Genomic DNA, 19,905 nt, shown 5'->3' with positions numbered 1-19,905 from the left:
GAAGTACAGATAAATCCAACCAAAACAAACACGTTAGCTTAGCGCTAGCGGGAGAAACGGCTAGTGGTTTTTAACAAGAACTAAAGAGAAATTCGACAAACCCTAAAATCTTATACTATGTTTTTATTTACGTTTCATGAAGAAGGAAGTTGCTTTCAGTGTCTTCAGATGTTTTTGTGTCATTTCGTTCAGTGGTTCTTGGTGCAGCGCCCCCACAGGCCAGGAGGGGAACAGGTTGTTCAAAGGGTTTGTTAAAGTACCAAACCAAGTCTAACTAAATTTAGTTGGAAGACTAAATATTTAACTTACAAAATTTAGCTTCAAACTAAATATTTAGTTTCAAAATATATTATTAGCATTGTAACTAAATGCTTGGCTAGCTAAATATTTAACCTCAAACTTAGTATTTAAGCATCAAACTTGATAACTAAATATTTATCTTGCTCATTAGATGTATAGTTTTAAACTGTGATGAATGAATGAATAACTTGGTCAAACTGACTTTGAAAAACAAACTAATTTTTATTCCTCACATTATTGCTCTTACTTTTCAAACTGCGCCCCATAAAGAGCTGAAACTATCATTCTCATCCATTTAAACTAAAACATTTTGATGTTTTTACATTTAAACCCTGTTAGTGTGTGTGTGTGAGTGTTTTCATCCGTTCATGCTCACGTCGTTAAACGGTTAATCTCTTTCCGAGGTGACGACTTGTTTTGCTGTTGGCTCCTTCACACGTGAGGCAGAGGCGGAAGCCGCACAGCCTCCCCCTCCTGTCGGCCTTCACAGGCGGCTGAAGGTGACTCCATCTCGGCTGGGATGCAGAAGCGGCTGCTGGGGCTCCCATCGGCCGGACACCAGCTCCTGTTTCCCCGGGAAACCAGCGCTTACAGCCGGGGAAGGGAGGCCCTCCGAGCCGGGCTGTCATCCGCCTGAGCTGACTCATTTTGTTGGATCTTTTTGGATATTTTTATTTTGGGGTGCCTCTCTCTGGGTGGGCTCCGGCGGAGGGGGTGCATGCATGTGTTCCGCACCGTACGGGCGGAAAAAGCGCCCAAGATCCGCAGGGAGCATCTTCCCCATCAGCAAGGGGGCGCAGGCGGATCCGGAGCGGCGGGAGAGCACGGAGGCGGCGGTGGACGACAGCAGGATGGTGGGTAGAAAGACATTAAAATAAATGAAACCCGCTCCGCTCTGTTCGTGATTTATCCTCCTTTACTGGTGTCGGTTTCCAGACGGTGCAGGAGTTCAACACGCTGGTGGCTCTGTACCGGGAGCAGGTCATTTCTGTCGGGGAGATCTCGGTGGACTGTCCGTCTCTGCGGGCTCAGATGCACCAAACCCGGTCCAAAGGATGCTCCATGGCCCGGGCCGCGCACCAGGACCTGGCCATCATCTCTGGATCAGGGTAAACACAAACCGCAGGAACATGGAGCAGCATTTTACCGCTTTGGCTTAAAGTGAAAACAAAAAAAAATTAAATTCTGATTTATTATTGTTGCAGTAACATTTTCCTGGACGATAAATTGTTCCAGGAATTATTGCGATAAATTATGATATTGTTGTTTTGATATTGATATTGTTGTAATGTATTACTTCAAGATTACAAATAGAGGTGAGATATTATTTGTATTATTGGAAGTTCACAGTCTCAAAGACCAAGAAACTTAAATTTTGTAAAAATAAAAAAGGAAGGCATTTTAAATATCCAGAATAAAACATCTATAGCAACAAAGAAAAAAAGCAGTTTATCATTTTTTAAAATAAAAATACAAAATAATCAGAATGAAAGTTATTTGTCTTTTTTACTATTCCATACACAAGTCAAAATGAAGAGAGAAAACACAGAATACAAACAAGATGAAACTTGCACAAAAATAAATATTAAATTTCCTGTCAACAGTGAAGGTAGAATAACTTTATCCATAAAGCCTTATTAAAAACAAAGCAGCAGAATACTTTATGTGTATTTTCTAAAACACATTATTGAATTTCAGAAAACTCATAAAAGAAAACAAACATTATATTCTTTTAGCAAATTATGCCACAAATTGATGAAGTGTGTAACAGTTTCAGTTCCACAGTTTACTGGGTTTTTATGATCACTTTTCCTCCTGATGCATTAGTGAGTCTAAATCTGGAGCTCCGTCTGTGAACATCCTCATCCATCTTGTCTCCTGCAGGCCGGAGGACGGACAGATCCATCCTGAAATCTGCCGGCTCTTCATCCAGCTGCAGTGCTGCCTGGAGATGTTCATAACCGAGATGCTCAAGTCCATGTGCCTGCTGGGGGTTCTGCAGCTGCACAGGAAAGGTACAGCACTAAAACAGAAACACTTTTATGACTTATTTTGAAGTTTAGACGTTTTCTCATAACCAGAGACACCGCTAGCTGAAAAGCTAGCTGCTCTAACCCTACAGCAGTAATTATAAACATCAGTTCTGCTAACGCTAAAGTGCTAACTAATGCTAAAGTTGATGTTTTACATCATCAATGTGTGTAAATTACCCAAACATTATATTCCAGTTAGAGTAGAACTACTTCAAAATATTTTTACTAAAGTTCAAACTAAAAACTTATTTGGTAAAAATTCTCCTCAAGTCCTGAGTAAATGATCAAATTATTGATCATTTAATATTTAGAATTTACATCATCAGATGGACTAAAATATAAAGTTATGTGAAAATTTAGGTATTTTAAAGACCAGAATGACAAAAATTCAACAAAAACTAAAAGACTTCTTAAGCTTTAACAAAAACTGCTGGATTTTTGGTTAAAACATGTTTTTCATTCAGTGGGTAGAAAATCCAGAAATTTTACTCAAGAGTAGAAATAGTTCATAATGAAATTACTTAAGTAGAAGTAAAAATACTCCTAAAAGTTTATATTTTTTAAAAGTTACTAAGTAAATGTAACCAGTTACCCAACTCTGTTCAACAGTTAATCTCCTAAACAGGATATGAGATGAATTTATGAGAAGCTAACTGCGCTAAACGTTTTCAAAATTATCAAAACTGCTAATGCGCTAAATGAAAAATTAGCTCTGCTATTAGCGCCTTAGCGAAGTGTCCCACTACTGCTAATAGCTAACTACAGCTCTTATTTCATGGATTTAAACTAAATATTAGCCACTAAAATGCATTTTGTTTAATATATTTTGATAATAAAACCACACGCTGTGAGCGATTCGGTGGTGAAGAGAACGTTCGCCCTCCACGCTGCAGATCTGCTGCTGTTTGATTTTATCAAACATGTTTGAGATCATAGGATTATTGCCTCTCTGACCACCAGATGGCAGCAGAGAGTTGATTAAATTATTAAGATACTTTTTCTTCATGTTTTTCTAAATGTTTTTCTAAACTCTGATCCTCCTGGAGGCAGACAGCAGGTCTGTGTTGTTGCTTTATTTGTGGGTTTTCCTCCCAGCAGGAACCGACTCGGAGCCCAGAGTCGACTTCCGGATGGACGAGAGCTCGGACGTTCCCATCCTGGAGGACCGGTCGTCGTCTCCCATCGATTACCCTCAGGAGACGTGGCTGGTGGGGACGGATATCGACAACATAGAGAGGTGCTGCTCTGTTCTTCTTCTGTTTTCTGTTTTACCACGTGACTCATCCCAATGCGTTTCTACTGGCAGAGACATGAAAGAGATGAGAAACTTACTCAGCAAACTCAGGGAGACGATGCCGCTGCCGCTGAAAAATCAAGGTACGTCCAGCTGTAGAGTCACTGAAAAACTCTGCTTGGAATAACAAGCCATCATGAACATTTCATGTATTATTTAAAAATGTTTCTGGACTCACTGATCTTGATGAGGCGGACATTTTGATGGTGGAAATGTTTCTGTTCTTTGAAAGATGTAAAGGTCCCAAAAATAAAACTCCTAAACTAACTGGCTATAGCACTCTTGACTTGACAAGCATTAGCTTCTGCTAAATACCAGGTTGGTACGGCAGGTTAGCATTAGCAGCCATTAAATACCAGGTTAGTGTAGAGCTTTAGGGTTAGCTTCTGATAAATACTATGTTGGTGCAGTGCTTTAGCATTAGCTTTCACCAAATACTATGCTAATGTAGTGCTTTGGCATTAGCTTTCACTAAATACCATATTTATTAGCTCCCACCATGTTGTTGTAGCGCTTTAGCTTTAGTGAAACTACTGTTTATGGTCAGTGCAGTGGGGTTAGCGCAGCTACCCTTTTAGCTAGCAGTGCCCATCTCTGCCTTCTGCCTACTTCATCCTGTCAGACAGATTCAGTTTAGCTGATTTTCTGATTCTGCAGATCTGACAGTAAATCAGACCCGAGGCTGGTAAAACAAAACTGAACCCTAACTCTGAAACCGGTTTGTCGATCTGAAACATTTAGCCATCAGCTAAAGCGTTGCGCTCGTCATGTGACCTCTGGATGTTCTGACCCGTTCCAGACGACAGCAGCTTGTTGAACCTGACTCCCCAGCCGCTGGTCCGGCAGAGGAAGAGGCGCTTCCCCGGACTCTGCTGCATGGTGTCGGGCTGAGGATCGACAGCAACCTTTACTCCAGCTCCCACTCACATCTCACTTCATCTCTTCAAACTAAAATTGTAATCTTGGGTTTCCTCAAGAGCTCCAGAATGTTTAAGCTTGGTGTTTTATTGGGAAGCGGGTCTTTGAGACGTCAGATTTGTTCGGTTTCTGACCCTGTAAATGTCCAGGCTATGCAGCTGCCTCACTGTGCTTCTCCCATGGCTCCACATCGTGTCCAAGTCTCATTCGTCTTCTGGTCTGTGTGACGTGACAAAGCAAGTCCTCCACGTTACGCCGCGTTCATGTACAGAGAGAAGAGAGGAAAAGAAGAAAAGCTGCTTCTGAATCTTAATCATCTCCGTTTTTAAAGTATATTTTTATCGCTTCGATGTTGTCGGTGATAAACTTTGGAAAATCTGCTTTTTTCTGCCTGAACCAGTCGGTGCAGAAACTGAAACATGCATGAAAAATGTCATAAAAGTGTTAAAAAGAATCTGATGCTAACGGTGCCTTGAAGGGGGATTCACATCGCTCCCCCTAAACCACCGTGGATGATTCAGCAGGCGTTCATAGTCGTGAAAAGGAAGGAAAATAACATCTTTACAGTTAGCTTTGTAGTTTAATAAACTCCAGTCCGTTTGACTAGAAAGTCCAGTTCGGTTGGAGAGGTGAGACCAAAACAGTGAAGTCTTGTCCGCGTGCAAACCACGGTTTGGTTAAAGTGAACTCCTTTAATGCATATGTGAACAGCAAGCAGACCGGAGATCTATCCACAAGTAGGAAGTGGACTACAGCGCAGGGCATTCTGGGTAAATACAACCAAAACAAATATGTTTGCTACTGTTAGCGGGAGAGATGACTCGAGAAATCCTCCAGCTGCTAAAATCTGGCGCTAATCCATTTTTTGTTTCCATTTCATGAAGAAAAAAGTTGCATTCAGTGTCTTCTTCAGAGGTTTTCTCTGTGGTTGTTAGTGCAGCGCCCCCACAGGTGAGGAGGCTAACAGGTTGCTTAAACAGTTTGGATCGTTTGACTTAGTGCAGTGAGGAAGAGAACAGCAGCAGCTGGAAATCTGAAAATGTAACAGATGTTGCAGTTTTGGTCCCAAATCGGACTGAGTGTACGGGACTGTGGTGTGAAAACACCCTGAGATCGGCCTCCTCTCTGATCTGCTCTCCATATCTCAGTAGGTTTGTGCTTCTTCACTTTTCATTTTCCTTCCTCTTCACAACGTCTGAACTCTGCTGTTCAGGTCTGTCACATAAAATCCTGATAAAAACAGCGCAGTTTGTAGTTGTAGTGTTCACAGGATATAAAGATCTCTACGCTCCTTCTCCATTGTCAGATCTCACTCTAATGTCTGGTTTGGTTTTAGCCACGGTGGGAGTGTTTCTATTGGCGGGACGTTCCTCACCAAGTGGGCGGAGCTCTGCTCTGATGACATCATCTGTTGGGCGGCCATTCTCTCCCAAAGCTCTCGCCATATTTGTTGAGTCCAGTTAACGCCGTATCAGACACAGATGATTAGCGTACAGAACTGCTCTGCATTTATGGCACTTACATTTTCTTCTTCTGTTTAATTTTCAAATTGGTTATTTTATTTCCTGCAGTAGTCTTCCCTTAAACAAAAATATGAATTGGGGCCATTTTTTTTCTTTTTGAAAATTTACAAAAACATTTAAAAGAAAAAGCACTTGAAATTTTTTTCAAAAACTGTTTTAAATTATTTTTTTTCCAAAAAGAAATATATATATTGGAACTGCAAAAAAAAAAAAGTTTCAAACTGAAAAAAATTTAAATAAAAAAAATTATTTAAATAGAAAAAGAACCTTGAATCTGAAATTTAATTTAGAACTTTTTTTGTTCTAAAACTTATTTTCAGTTTTAAAAAGGAAAAAAAGGGAACTAAAAGAAGATTTGAAACTGCCAATTTATTTTGGAACTGCAAAAACTGAACATTTTTTAGTTGTAAAATTTATTTTTCAGTTTCAAAACTTTTTCTTACAGTTTTAACTTTTTTTCCTGTTGAACCAACTTTATGGCCCCAATATAGCTCCATAAACGGAAATACGGAAATATGAGAATGCTTCTCATATTTCCGTTTTTGCATTACTTTGACAAAGCCTCACTTTTAAAATGAAAATACACCAAAAACAGAAATAATCTGTTTGCATCCAGCTGGGGCCATTTTGCAACTGAATGTAATGTAACCTGTAAACGATTGTGTTTTGTTTTCAGTTTCACTGTAACGCTGTGCTGATGTTTTAAATAGTCCGTCTTGTTTTGGCATGTGTGTGACTCAGATTAGGCCTCTGTGTTGATGTCTCCTGCAGAGTAGAGGAAACTGCTGAACTTAATGTACAGCTTAGGACATTTTATAACAAAAATAAAGTTTTATATACAAGAAAATCCCATTTTTAAGATCATTTTGTTGTTTTTTCTATCAGCTCCATGCATCATATTCATCAGGAATTAGGATTAGCTAAATACTAAAATAACAAATTAAATTCAGAAATACTTTAAGTTGTAACCTAATATATACGTTTCCTCAGAGCAGTCACCCTAAAAGCGGTTCTGAAGAAGATTTAGGGTCCAAAATAAAGCGCAAATATAACTTTATATTCTAATACGTTATTTAAAATGAGTTCAACCTACAAATGAAGCTCATGACGCCATGTTTGATTCCTAACAGGAAGTGGTGGTTGTTTTGAAGCAATCTGATTGGCTGACAGGTTGTAGCTCTGCGCTATGCTGTCCCCTATTGGTTTGGCATGATTATAACAACAATCAGTGATGGGTTTGTGATTTTATGTGGATAAAAAAATCCTGTCTGTACGATCTTGTTTTTTAAAACAATGTGGAGCAGATACTGTTTACAGAAAACCAGAATATAAGGAATTTGTTTGGGAATACATAGGAATTAATAAAACTTTTAGATCTTTATTGTTATTGGTTTGAGTTCTACATAAACAGTATTTTAGATTCATATTGTGAGCAGTTTTAATAAAAATCTGGCCTATTTTCCTTCTATCAGATGGTTTTGTTTTGCTGAAATGATCCAGACTGGGCTGAGATGTTCATACCAAAACAAATCGTCGATTGTGCAAAGCTGCTGATTGTGAAAATGTTTGGAAAACTTAAGAAGGTCATAAATGAGCAGAAACTTTCCCCGTCCCCCTCTGGAAGATAAGCAGTGAAACTGAACATCTGGTTTGCATCGAGCAGCCTGGAAACTCCAGAGCTGCTTCGCTTCCCGTAACAACCGGGATCAAGAACCTGTGATTTGTTTTTAGACACCGATTGGTCAACAAGAGTTCATAAACAAGAGGATTCCCAGAGGATCGCTGTGGGTTTATAACCACGCAGACAGGAAGCTCAGCCTCAGATCAGCTGCAGCTCTGCTTTTATTACCAACCGATTCAGATTTCTGATTAAAATCCCTCCTGCAGACGACAGCAGTTCATCTGGTGAGTTATGGCTTCATCTTTTAAGTTTTTGTGGTTAAAGTCTGCTCAACAAAACCTGCTGCAAAATGTATAGATATTTAATTAAGGAGGAAAATGCAATAAATTTGCATGAAAACTGCAGATGCAATAAAAACAATTTCTCAAAAGAGAATCAGAGTCACTGGGGAAAAAACCTGATTTTAATTTAATAATTCTTAGAAAAAAAAGTCAAAATCTAAGAAAAAAAAATATTCTGAGATTAAAATCAGAATTCTGAGAAAAAAGTCAACATTTTCAGAAAGACAGTCAGAATTGTGTGAATAAAGTTAAAAATCTTTTTTGTTGTTTTTGTTCAGTGGCCTTATTTCTCCTCTATAGAAACTAAATGAATCGCATTGCTTTATTTTAAAATAAATAAAAACTTAAATAATTTTCAGGTTGCTCGATGTCTCCATCCCGCAGCATGATGCTGCCGCTGCAGCTGCTGCTCCTGGGCTTCATGTCCGGCAGCCTGGCCTGTCACTGTGACCGGTACCCCTGGGCCCCCTGGTCCGCCTGCACCAGAACCTGCAACTACGGCACTCAGAGCAGAAGCAGGTGAGAGAAAAAAAAAAACAGATTCTTAGAGTTAAACACGTTATAAGGTTGTTATTTTTCTAAATGATGTTTGAGAAACGGCCAATTGTGCAACAACGAACCAAAAACATTAAAAGTATTGTTGCAAACCCAGAAGATCCGACAGACGTTCCCGTCTCTGCAGGAACGTTCAGTATGATGATTATTACTGGAAGAACAGCTGCCACCAGATGTGTTCCAGATACGACACCAGGGGTTGCAACCAGCAGGCCTGTCCCATCAACTGCGTCCTGTCCGAGTTCAGCCGGTGGTCCGACTGCTCGCCCTGCGCCAGGAAGCAGGCAGGAACCAACGTCACTCCAAAACACTTCATGTTCACATTAGAAACTACAGTATTTGTGAATAATTTATTAAACCCAGCTGCCATGACTCGGGTTTCTGCCGTGTTCTGCTTCAGTTTCGGACCCGGTCTGTGGTGAGACCGTCCCAGTTCGGTGGCTCTGAATGCAGCGTGGAGCTGACAGAGGAGAGGCCCTGCCACCCCTCCAAAGACTGCCAGCTCCCGGCGGTGGGCTGCAGGGGCGACTTCAAGTGTGACAATGGTGACTAAAACTGAGTCTCCTGAACTTCAGCTGTAAGAAATGATTAAAAACGACCTTTTCTGTTGCAGGGCGCTGCATCAACTCAACGCTGACATGCAACAAACAGAACGACTGTGGAGATAACTCGGATGAGAGGGGCTGCGGAGCCCCTACGGTGGTCTGTCCCTCTGAGAGGAGACCCGCCCCGGGGGCTGATCTGGTTGGAAACGGGTAAAACTGCCTGGTTCTTACCCCAAACTGCTAACTGCCCCAGAGACGTTTGTAGAGGTGTACTTTCATTGTAGTGAGCACACTTCCACTAATGCGCTAATTGAAAAACATTTTTTTATTTAGCGCTTTAGCATTTTTTCTAACTTTGAAGGTGTTTAGCGCACTTAGCTTTTTGTATATACATTTTTTCAGATAAATTCTAAGGCACTAATTTACTCGGGTGTTTTATAAACTTTCAGTTGAATAAAGTTCAACATCTATGTTTAAGTTTTGGTTACTAACTGTTAAGAGTTCTCCAAGTAGTTGCATGTTTAGCACCTTAGCATTTTAGCTAACTGACATCTTTTAGCGCATTAGCTTCCTTTTCTGGTACATTCTAAAGCACTTTAGCATTGCCTTCTGCTAAATTTGATGTTGTTATAGCGCTTTAGCATTAGCTGAGCTAATATTTATTATTGGTGCTTTCGGATTAGTGATATAGCTAATATTATATCATTGTTTCAAGTGTCTTCTGTGCTGCTTTGCAGCATTTTTCTCCTCCAAAGACTGATGATACGTCCAGAGCAGTGGGAAATGAAAATAATTATATTTAACAAAGTATTTCCTCCTTCTGGTTCCTGGTTTATTTGTAGTTTTGATTTTCTGGCGGAGGAGCCGAGGGGAGCAGTGCTGGACAACATGTTTATGGGAGGAAGCTGCATCATCAGGCGGCCGCAAAGCACTTTACTCTACCATCGAGTGCCACACAACTTTAAGACCTTTGACATTAAGGTAGTCATCGATAATCTGCTCTGAAAACTGTTCCTGCTAACTGGATACCAAGTTTTAAAACAGTGATACATCCTGGAAATGTTCTCCACTTTTTAATTATGTTGTGGATGTTTAGGTCGGGGTGTTGGAAGACTTCAGCACCGACCCGCAGCCGGTGGTTTCTGAGCCGGTTGTGATAAAGAAATCAGGTCAGAGTGAACAAAACACACGAGATCAAGACAGCTTTCAGTTTTTGTTCTTCTATGGGCGCCGTTCTTCTAGCTCCAGTCTGACCTCGAGTAAGGAAGCCTTTGAGGCTTCAAAGAAAAAGGTGATTTAAATGTTAGATCTACACAACCCGTTGCTAACACAAGAACAAAATGTCTTATTCAATGTTTTATAAAGTACTACAATCAGTGTCTATCCCACCATTTTCCAGGACTCCAAGTTTTTCCGAGTGCATCAACTTCTACCGATTTCGAACTTTACAGTGAAGGATCCACAGGATCTTGTTCTTTCGCTGCCATTCCTTCAGTTCCTTCACGCTCTGCCACTCGATTACAACTACGCCCTCTACAGGGAGATCTTCCAGCGCTTTGGCACGCACTACTACAGCTCTGGAAAACTGGGAGGCCACTATGATCTGCTCTACCAGTACAGCCGGGAGGAGATAAAGAGCTCAGGTTATACGTCACACCCTGGCATTAACAGTGTAGAACCACAGTATAAACCAGAGGTACGTCTACAACGCTATGCATGGAAATGATCAGATAAGGTCAAAATGACTGCTCAAGTAGGAAAACCTAGGATGGATGTTGTATCCTAAAAGCACCATGAGATCGCTTCCTTAAAAGCCTTGGCTTAAGATTTCATATTGGTCACCAAAGATCCTGCATCCTTTAACAAGAAAAGACAGATACAGTTTATGTAACCTAGTTGGATACATTTTTCCATTGAACCAACATGATTAAGTGGATTAAAACTCAGTTTTTATCTCTGGCAGGTGAAACAGAAGAGACCATCAATGGCTGCCTGAGCCGAGACACGTCCTGGACTATAATCCTCTACTCTGAATCCAGCAGCGTAACCAGATGCACCAACAACCGCATGACTGAGAAATACCAAGGTTACTTCTGAAGTGTAGCAGAGTTTCTCTTATTTCTACGCTTTGGTTCGTCTCTTTGCTCATTTTCTCCTCTTTTCTCTTGTCCAGGCTCGTTCATCCAGGCCTCTGAGAAATCCTTCTCCATGGTGAAAGGTGGTGGAGCCCGGGAAGCTGGAGCTCTGTCCTGGGAAAGACAAGGCGCTGCTCCGGACAAGACATCCTACAAGAACTGGGCCAAGTCTGTGATTGACAACCCTGCTTTGGTGGACTACCAGGTCAACTCCAGAGATCCACATAGAAACATTTTGTTCATCATTGATCCTTAAGGGTTGGCGTAGTAGAGCAGATAATAACCAGAATGATCCGAAGGGTTTTCTTACAAAGGGACATAGAGAGAAAGTTTCCTCGGTGGCTGAGACGGTGTTACGTTTGGCATCACAAATCCCAACCTAGAGTCTTTCTGAATGGAGATCGCCTGTTCTCACTGGGTCCTCCAGCTTCCTCCCACAGTCTAAAGACATGCATGTTAGGTTAACTGGTTACTCTAAATTGTCCTAAGGTTTGGCAGGGTGTCTACATGGTTGACTGCCAGCATACGGGTTGTTAGCTGTATGTTAGCTGAGTAACCAGCAATCTGAACATGGTGCATCTCGTCTCTGACCAAATTACCACTGGAGATGGGTACCAGCCTTTCCTCAACCTCACAAGGACAAGCTGCTACAGACAATGGATGGCATTTGCGTAGGTGTAAACAAAAACAAAGTTAAACAAAGGATCCCCCAAAATGGCTGTCATTGTCTGAATAGTCTTGTGACAAGATGGCTGCCATGACTAGAACCAATTATTGAGTCATATTCTGCCTGTAAGACCAAGTGCTCTACTCTTTAGATTTCAACACGTGGTTCCAGTAACAATAAACCTTTGGAAGAGTCATCCAGATGTTCAACTGATTAACGCCTTGTTCATAAGAAAGGACATGTTGATGGACGTGGCAGCTTAAACAAAGGATATCTTAAACATAACTAGCACCTAAGCTTACAGGCAGCATAAATCACCGGCATACAGTTCAGTTTTCAGCCATCCACAGTTAGCATCCTTGCTAGCAGGATGCTGAGGAAGCATTTCTCTCCTTGTCTAACTCGCTCTGCTTGTGAATTAAGTTCTTGTGACGTTTCTTGTCCAGGTTTTATCCACAGTTGGTCCTCTCTTAAGAATTTTTTTTTTTGTTGTTGCTTGATGTCATTGGAGAGCGAACATCCACATTGATACAGTTTGGTTATGCTTAGCTTTGCATGAACTCACTCATAGCTAGTCATCTCATTATTTTGGGTATTTTAACAAGGCTGGTTAGTAGGTGTAAGTAGCTGCTATCTTAACGTTTTCACAAAAACTTCCACCCAGTTCACCAAACTGACATCACTCTGTAATCAGTAATGATATTAAAGACTCCATGTTTGTGTTTGTTCAGTTGCGTCCAATCATAGATCTAGTTCGGGGAATTCCCTGTGCTGTCACGAAGAGGAGACATCTGAGGAAGGCTCTGCTCCAATACCTGGAGGAGTTTGATACCTGTAAGTGCGCCCCGTGTCCCAACAACGCCAAGCCGGTTCTCTCTGGGACCGAGTGCAAGTGTGTTTGCCAGACAGGAACGTTCGGCACCAACTGTGAGATTCGGGCGCCTGACTACACTTCAGGTACCCGACGTTTTGAGTACCAGACTCATTTAATGCATCTTTTATTCTTATTCAAAATATTTTTTATATTGCCTGGCCACTGTGCCACTCTCTACGAGTAAATAACTTAGAGTGGCAGAAACAAAAAAAGAATCTAGCTAAAAACTTTTATGATACAACTAATCAGACATTTCACAATGTTTTGAACTGAAATGTAATTTATATGGTTGAAAACAATAAATAAAAAGTAACAAATATTTCCACTGAACTCTGATTAGCCACTAGCTTAACCAGGGGATTAGCAGCTAGCATAACTAGTGACTGTTTTTTCCACATATAAATCTATAAATGTATCTGTTTGACTTCAGGTCATATGTTGACTGTCCAACTACTTCATACCATTATAATTAATAAAGAAAAAAACTAAAGTATCAATTTAAATCTCTATGTTGAACTGCTTTAGCCTTTCAAGCTAATAGGCTAATATGCCTACAGCCTATTAGCTAATAGGCTAATATGCCTACAGCCTATTAGCTTGAAAGGAGGACAAACATTTAGTCCTGTTTGTACTGGACGGTTGCTTGTTTTCCACAGAGGTAGTGGACGGTTACTGGAGCTGCTGGGGGCCGTGGAGCAGCTGCAGCGCCTCCATGAGGCGACACCGAACGAGGAAGTGCGACAACCCTGCTCCCCTCAGAGGCGGCCAGCCCTGCGACGGTCCAAACAGACAAGAGGAACCGTGTCCCCTCTCCCTGTTTGAAAAGTAGGACTCATCTGGACTCAAGTAAAATGAACTATTTCAACCAGCATGTTTGGTTTTTCTACAGTTGCTTGTTGTTTGGGTTTCCTGTGCAGAAAAGAGTCGTGTGACAACGACGATGAGTTCACTGTGGGATGGAGGGACGAGCTGCCGCCGGGGGTGGAGGGCTGTTTGAGGCCGCAGAGACCAAGCCACAGCTTCCTCCGGGTAAAAATCACCTTAACTGGACAAAAACCATGTCTAAATTTAACAATACGTTTAATTTGAACCTAATAGCAATTTATAACGGCATATTAACGCCATTGTGGATAGAATAAAAGGACGAGTAAATTTAAGCAAAAAAAATCAGAAATTTTGAGATTAATCTTATAAATGTTCTAGAACAATATTGGAAATTTCTGAGTTTTAAAATCAAAGTTTGCTAGAAAAATAATCAGAAACTTTAAGATCAATCTCAGAAATTTTCTAGAAAAAACAAAAAACATTTCTGACCTTGAAAAGTTTAAAATTTGTTATAAAAAACTTGGAAAATTCTAGATTAATTTGAAAAAGAATCCAAAAAAACAACAACAAAAACAAAAACAGGGATATTTCTGAGTTTGAACAGTCAAATATTTGCTGGAAAGATTAATCTCAAAGTTCAAAAGTTGTTTTTAATTAATATCAAAGTTTCTGTTCTAGCAAACCTTCAACTTTTCAAACTCAGAAATTTCCTCTTTTTAAAAAAAAAAAAATCTTTCTATGGTTAATCTGAAAATATTTGACTTTTTCTTCCAAAGTTTCCACGTTTTTCTTTTAAAGGTTCTGTTGGTTCTAGTGGCCTTTATTCAAAAGTAGTTTGGCAGGAAGGAGGTTATGAGAGAGGGAGGACATGTGGCACATGGGCTGCGCCTCACCTCTGCACCACCACAGCACCCAGTTTCCACTTTTGAAGCTCAGAAATGTCCTTGTATTTTCTATAAATTTCTGAGCTTATTCTCAAAAGTTCTTTCTGTTTGTTTTCCTATATAAAATGGCCCCAATACGCTGCTGTACATTTGATCATTTTAAGGTCTCATAGCTGTTTTGCTTCATTCTTGTAGAAATCTAAACAGTATTACAGCTTCGGTGAGGATGAGGAGTTCCAGTGCTTCACTGGATTCGAACTGGAAGGTTTCCAGTTCATTAACTGTCAACCTGATGGAACCTGGAGTCAACCAAGAGGAAGATGCATCAGTAAGTCTGTTTTTTTACCGCATCGTTGGGAGAAAGTCAATGTAGAGAAACCAGACAGTCCCAAACGTTTACAGGTAAATCCAGACATTATTAGCCGTAATGATTTAAACATAAAATTAAAAACTATTCTAAAGTTCCAAAGATCATAAATTACCAATAGAAAAGTTTGGATACAATGAGAAATGTGGATGTGTCTAAATATTGCTAGTGATTTAGGGACAAGTCCAAGTCAGGTCTAAAGTCTTTGAGATGCTTTTACACTGAAAGATCAGCAGATTCATATGTTTCTCCACAGGAAGTTCCTAAAATCTGCCACCTTCTTGTCTTTAGGGAGGCTTTGTGTTGCTCCAGAGGTCCCAGAGAACATGGAGCTGTATCCGCCCAAAGCGACGTACAGAGTGGGCGAATCGGTTGGTTTCAACTGCAATGAGACGGGCCTGATGCCGATGCCAAGAGGCATCTACAGGTGCAGCAGAAAACTCACCTGGGAGCCTCCGCTGCCTGCAGACCTCCGCTGCACAGACGGTTGGTTAGAAACATTGAAGAGGCTCTTAAAATTGGACAAACTTCTGGAAAAAAGTCGTTTTGTTTGCTAGCTGTGAAGCCATTAGTGAAAGTGCTGAACTAAATGTCCCTTTTTGTCTGTTCAGAGGAGCCATTTGTTCCTGACGGCCAGTGCGGTCCAGGACAGAAGCGGCAGAGATCTGGCTGTGTCTGCGTTGAACGGGAAAGCTGTCTGTGGGTGAATTTTAGATCTTAACATGTTGCATTTTCATCATTTTAAAGCCTCTTCAGCTCATTGGTAGTTCTGTCAAAGATGTGTTTTACCATTTTTAGTTACATTTTTAGTTAACTAACTCTTTAGTTAGTTACGTTAACTCTAAATCACTAATCATAAATTAATTAATGCTAAAGCACCGCTCCAACATTGTATCTAGCAGAAGCTAATGCTAAATGCTAGGCGCTAAGTTGTCACCATGTGTCATTGACACATTTACATAAACGTCTAGTTACTTGAACAATTCTTAAATATATAAACAAACTTTATTCAACTGAAAGTTTACAAAACAGCCAAAAATTTAGCTGGAAAAATGAACTTAAGTGAAGCTAAGTGCACTAAACGTTTTCAAAGTTAGCAAAAATACTAAAGTCCTAAACATCTAACTACTTTGAGAGTTTTTAAGAATCAATGACCAAAATGTCAACACAGGTCAAACTTTATTCAACTGAAAGTTAGCAAAATGGCCAAGTTAGAGTTTATTTGTAAAAATTAATGTAGGCGTGTCCACCACTGGATAAACCTGCTAAATGTTGACTGACAGAACCTTGTTAGGAAGGAGAATCTAACAGAATGTAAATAAGTTTCTTCACTGATCTGAGCGTTCGCACGTCTCCAGTTCACAGTCGGCGAGTCTCTGCGTCCTGAACACAAACCTGGATGTCGCTGTGTCGATGTCGCTCTGCTCCTTCCACGCCGGCCGTTGCCACGGCGACCCACTCTTCTACATCGGTGAAGGCGTGTGCGACTCGGTCGAGCCAACCAAACTGGAGTGGGCCAGGTTCAGAGCCAAGATGTCGCCCAGGAGTTCGTTGCATGTGCCGTGCGACCTGGACAGCTGCTACGACTGGGAGACCTGCTCAGGTGAGTCGGTCTGGCGTCTCACGTACTGGGAAGTCTGGGAAGTGATCAAGCATCATGTCTAATGTTTACTTATGGGTTCTAGCCTCTAAGAAGTGCCAGTGCAAAGCTGCTCTTGACTGCCCCAGAACCTCGGACCAGATGTTCTGCGTGAAGCTGAAGCCGATGCAGATGATCCGAAGCATGAGTCTCTGCACTTTGGCAGCTATCACCTGCAGCGGCCGGGAGCATGAAATCCTCAACGAGGGCGTTTGTCAGAGCAGATGATGGTCCAAGTAAACCTGCCTGCAGCTGCAGATGACGATTAAAAATGAATGAAAGGTTTTTGAAGCTAGTTTAGTATGGCTGGTTGTCCTGAGTGTCAATGTTTGTGGGTATATTCAATGGATGGATGAAGGTAGTTATCCTGGCATTTAAAGCTCTATTTTACTTTGTATTGCAATAAAATTTTATATTTAAAAAATGTAGACATTTGTTTTGTTGACGAAGTGGATTCACACCAGTTTCCAGAAACTCTGGTTCCTTTGGGCAGGTGTGAATGCTAATCAAACTCTGGTTTGCCTACAAACAGAGGTCTGGGTTCAGTTAGAGTTCAAAGCCCTAATGTGAACGCCAAGCAGACCAGTGACCGCTCCAAAAGCAGGAAGTGGACTACAGAGCAGGGGATTCTGGGTAAATACAAACAAAACAAATGCGATAGCCTAGCGCTAGCTGGAGAAATGGTTCCTGGTTTTTCACCAAAGCCAAACCGCTAAAATCTGACGGCATTTCATTTTTGTTCATATTTTGTGAAGAAGGAAGTTGCACTCAGTGTGTCCTTCATTGTTTCATTGAGTAGTGCCCCCACAGGAGAGGAGGGGAACAAGTTGCTCAAAGCAGCTTTGAATTTTATAGTTTATGAAATTCAAAGTCCCGCTGTTTCTCTAAGGAAACTTGCTCCTATCGACACCCATACCTCAAAATTATGACTTCTTGCTGGGCTTTTATTTGTTTCTTTCATGACAGCAATGGGCTTCTGTAATCTTTGAACCATTATTGTAAAAATCCATATAAGTTAAAATAATTAATTGAAATGGCGTTTGCCTTGTTAATCTTTCTGATTGGCTGCCAGTCAAGTTTAGCTACTTTGCCCCTCATGCTAGCTTAGCAATTGCTAAACTAGCTGGAGGGGCAAAGGTGGTAGTTAGCTAGCTCTAATATGAATTAGCTTAGTTTAAATGGACCATAGAAACCATCCAGTTGCTGTTAAAGTTAAAAAAATGGATGAACAAATATAAAATAAATCAAGAGAATTAAAACAGTTTTATTAATTTTATAACAAAAACAATCAATCCAACCATTAACATCCTTATGGATGTACAAAAACAAAGAAATTTATCAATTTATTTGGAACGATCTGTTCTATTTACAGTTCAGCTGCTACGAAAGTAATAAATATTTACAGAAACAATGAAGAAAAGTGTCTGTTTACTGCGGACATTGGTCCAGACTGATCAGGCGGACAGTTTCGCCTGCGCACCTCCTGGATCCCACCTCACACTCCGACATGTTCGCAGTGCCGCCATCATCACCGGAACTGACGCACAGGGAGGCGGGGCCTGCAGGGCACTCCGACGGACTCAGACATGCGCATTTCCGCTGGGATTCTATGATTAAAAAGGTAATCATACTCAGCACTTTTGGATGGAAAATAATAAAGAAAAGCTTTAGGCGGGTTGTTCAAATTTCCACATTTGAGGTGTTTTTATTGATAATTCAGAGGAAAATTCTGTTGAAATAGTTTGTCATTGTGTGGCAGAAAATCTCAAAACGTATTAATTTCTCCCGATCGTGACATCATCGAGTAGTAAATGGTTAATAAAGTGTCACTATATAGTAGTTAAAGTAAAACAAAAATCCCAGATGTTATACGATAATAAGGTCAAAAATAATCAAAGAATTAAGTTATAATATTACATAAATGTTATGACTTTAATTCAGTCATAATATTATGAGAATATAGTAAAAATAATTCGAATTACATCTCTGTTCTCTAAATTGTATTTATTTTCATATCTTTGTACTATTTGGTTTGTCTCTATACTCCGTCATAATGTATATCTGGCACTATTGACATGAGTTTCATCAGACGTTGAGATTTGGGCTGGAAACAGTCCGTCAGATCTGAACATATTTACTCTTTTTTGTGTTTTTATAGAGCAGGATGTTCAGTAATCGGGTGTTTCACCTCGGCAGGTCGTCCCTGGTTTGCAGTCGCTGCAGGAAGTGAACGTTTCCTCTTCCGGTTTGCTGCAGTCCGTATCGGCGGCCAGCGTGAAGCTGCGCCCCAAACAGCGCAGCGCCCCCAGCTGGCAGACGCCCAACCAGAGACTCCTCGGCCCGACCCGGGAGCAGAACTGCACAGACGACCTGAAACAAGAACATTTTAAACCAAACACCCCGACTGGGTCTGGATCTGAGTTTGGTTTTAGTTCTGAAGTAAGAGACTAACAGGCACTCAGAGGGCATTTTACAGACACAGCCGGTTTTTCCGATCTTCTCCCAGGGTTTACAGTTCAGACCAGCAGGTGGCGCCGGAGAGGTGAGCAGCACTGCGGAGGAACAAGAAGGCAAATTTAATGAAACATTACAGAATCTAATGTGATTTATTTTCATTTATAGACCAGTGATGATGGTTTATCTTAGTCAAAGTGACTATTCTTATGAAGTCATACATAATATTACTCTGTAATATTATTAAAATATTATTCTTATTACTATTACTTTGACTTTATTCTTTATTTACTTTGTTTATTTTCTCTTCCAGTTTGGGCCAAATACTCTGTTGTTAAAAATAAAGTTGTCTGGGCCAAATTAGACCTCACCTTCAGAACTTGAATCACTTTGTGTCAAAATGAATAAATTCTCTGTAATAATCATTATATTTATCCGGTTTAAAGGTAACCTGTTTCTGAAGATTCACCTGTTCTGCACCGAACATCATCAGGAGACGGCGACCACTGCAGACTGGAGCTGCACCTGACCTCTGACACCTCGCCGTCCAGCTCTGATCCCATGGGACACGACAGGGACACGGTGTCTCCGATCTGGTAGGCATTTTTAATGGGCGTGGCTTCAACTAAACCGCCGATTTCAGGAAATCCACAAGTGGAACCTAGAAGAAATGTTAATTTCTACTTTTGCATAATATTTATGAAACCATCTATGAAAAAATAAACATCTAATAAGTGTAGAAACTGTTATAACTGAAATATTCACAATAAGCGCAGTACAAATCCTGAATATTTCTAAAAATGTCCACATTTTCATCTATTTGACAACCAAAGCTTCATTAATAAAACTTAATGGGTTTTAAATTTTGCTTTAGTTTAACCTGTTGGTCTCAGGTTGTCATTCACAATGACAGGGGTGTCAAACTCCAGT

General features: G+C 40.6%; 3 protein-coding genes across 5 annotated transcripts; 2 read left to right on the top strand and 1 right to left on the bottom strand.

Annotated features, from left to right (window-relative positions):
• The first annotated feature begins 20 nt into the window (after window positions 1-20).
• Window positions 21-7,962, top strand: LOC106963536 (regulator of G-protein signaling 7-binding protein B-like). 3 transcript variants are annotated; one of them, XM_015058494.1, is made up of 6 exons: window positions 21-1,154; window positions 1,237-1,409; window positions 2,185-2,315; window positions 3,429-3,570; window positions 3,640-3,710; window positions 7,800-7,962. In XM_015058494.1, exons 1-6 carry the CDS (start codon window positions 1,023-1,025, stop codon window positions 7,862-7,864), a joined length of 714 nt encoding a protein of 237 aa, XP_014913980.1. In that variant the 5' UTR covers window positions 21-1,022; the 3' UTR covers window positions 7,865-7,962. The 3 variants fall into 3 exon arrangements, with proteins under 3 accessions (XP_014913980.1, XP_014913978.1, XP_014913979.1); XM_015058493.1 differs by lacking the exon at window positions 7,800-7,962 and adding an exon at window positions 4,427-4,518 and having other exon boundaries at window positions 1,023-1,154; window positions 3,432-3,570; XM_015058492.1 differs by lacking the exons at window positions 2,185-2,315; window positions 7,800-7,962 and adding an exon at window positions 4,427-4,832 and having other exon boundaries at window positions 3,432-3,570.
• Window positions 7,893-16,939, top strand: LOC106963533 (complement component C6-like). The gene is made up of 18 exons (XM_015058483.1): window positions 7,893-7,973; window positions 8,390-8,549; window positions 8,713-8,869; window positions 8,986-9,130; window positions 9,199-9,340; window positions 9,973-10,111; window positions 10,227-10,421; window positions 10,530-10,773; window positions 11,094-11,216; window positions 11,304-11,470; window positions 12,664-12,889; window positions 13,463-13,631; window positions 13,724-13,835; window positions 14,711-14,843; window positions 15,174-15,368; window positions 15,494-15,581; window positions 16,241-16,485; window positions 16,568-16,939. The coding sequence occupies exons 2-18, from the start codon at window positions 8,398-8,400 to the stop codon at window positions 16,747-16,749; spliced, it is 2,814 nt and encodes a 937-aa protein (XP_014913969.1). The 5' UTR covers window positions 7,893-7,973; window positions 8,390-8,397; the 3' UTR covers window positions 16,750-16,939.
• An 826-nt stretch (window positions 16,940-17,765) lies between these two features.
• LOC106963532 (complement component C7-like) lies at window positions 17,766-19,868 on the bottom strand. The gene is made up of 4 exons (XM_015058482.1): window positions 19,445-19,868; window positions 18,974-19,073; window positions 18,710-18,891; window positions 17,766-18,128 (listed from the first exon to the last, which is right to left on the bottom strand). The coding sequence occupies exons 1-4, from the start codon at window positions 19,536-19,538 to the stop codon at window positions 17,950-17,952; spliced, it is 555 nt and encodes a 184-aa protein (XP_014913968.1). The 5' UTR covers window positions 19,539-19,868; the 3' UTR covers window positions 17,766-17,949.
• Window positions 19,869-19,905: the final 37 nt, after the last annotated feature.

This window comes from Poecilia latipinna, unplaced genomic scaffold (genome assembly GCF_001443285.1).
Source record: "Poecilia latipinna isolate Pla-1442-1.1 unplaced genomic scaffold, P_latipinna-1.0 Scaffold1544, whole genome shotgun sequence".
Lineage (NCBI taxonomy): Eukaryota > Metazoa > Chordata > Actinopteri > Cyprinodontiformes > Poeciliidae > Poecilia > Poecilia latipinna.
Note: the sequence above shows the minus strand (reverse complement) of the source record. Positions and strands in the feature narration are given on the sequence as shown.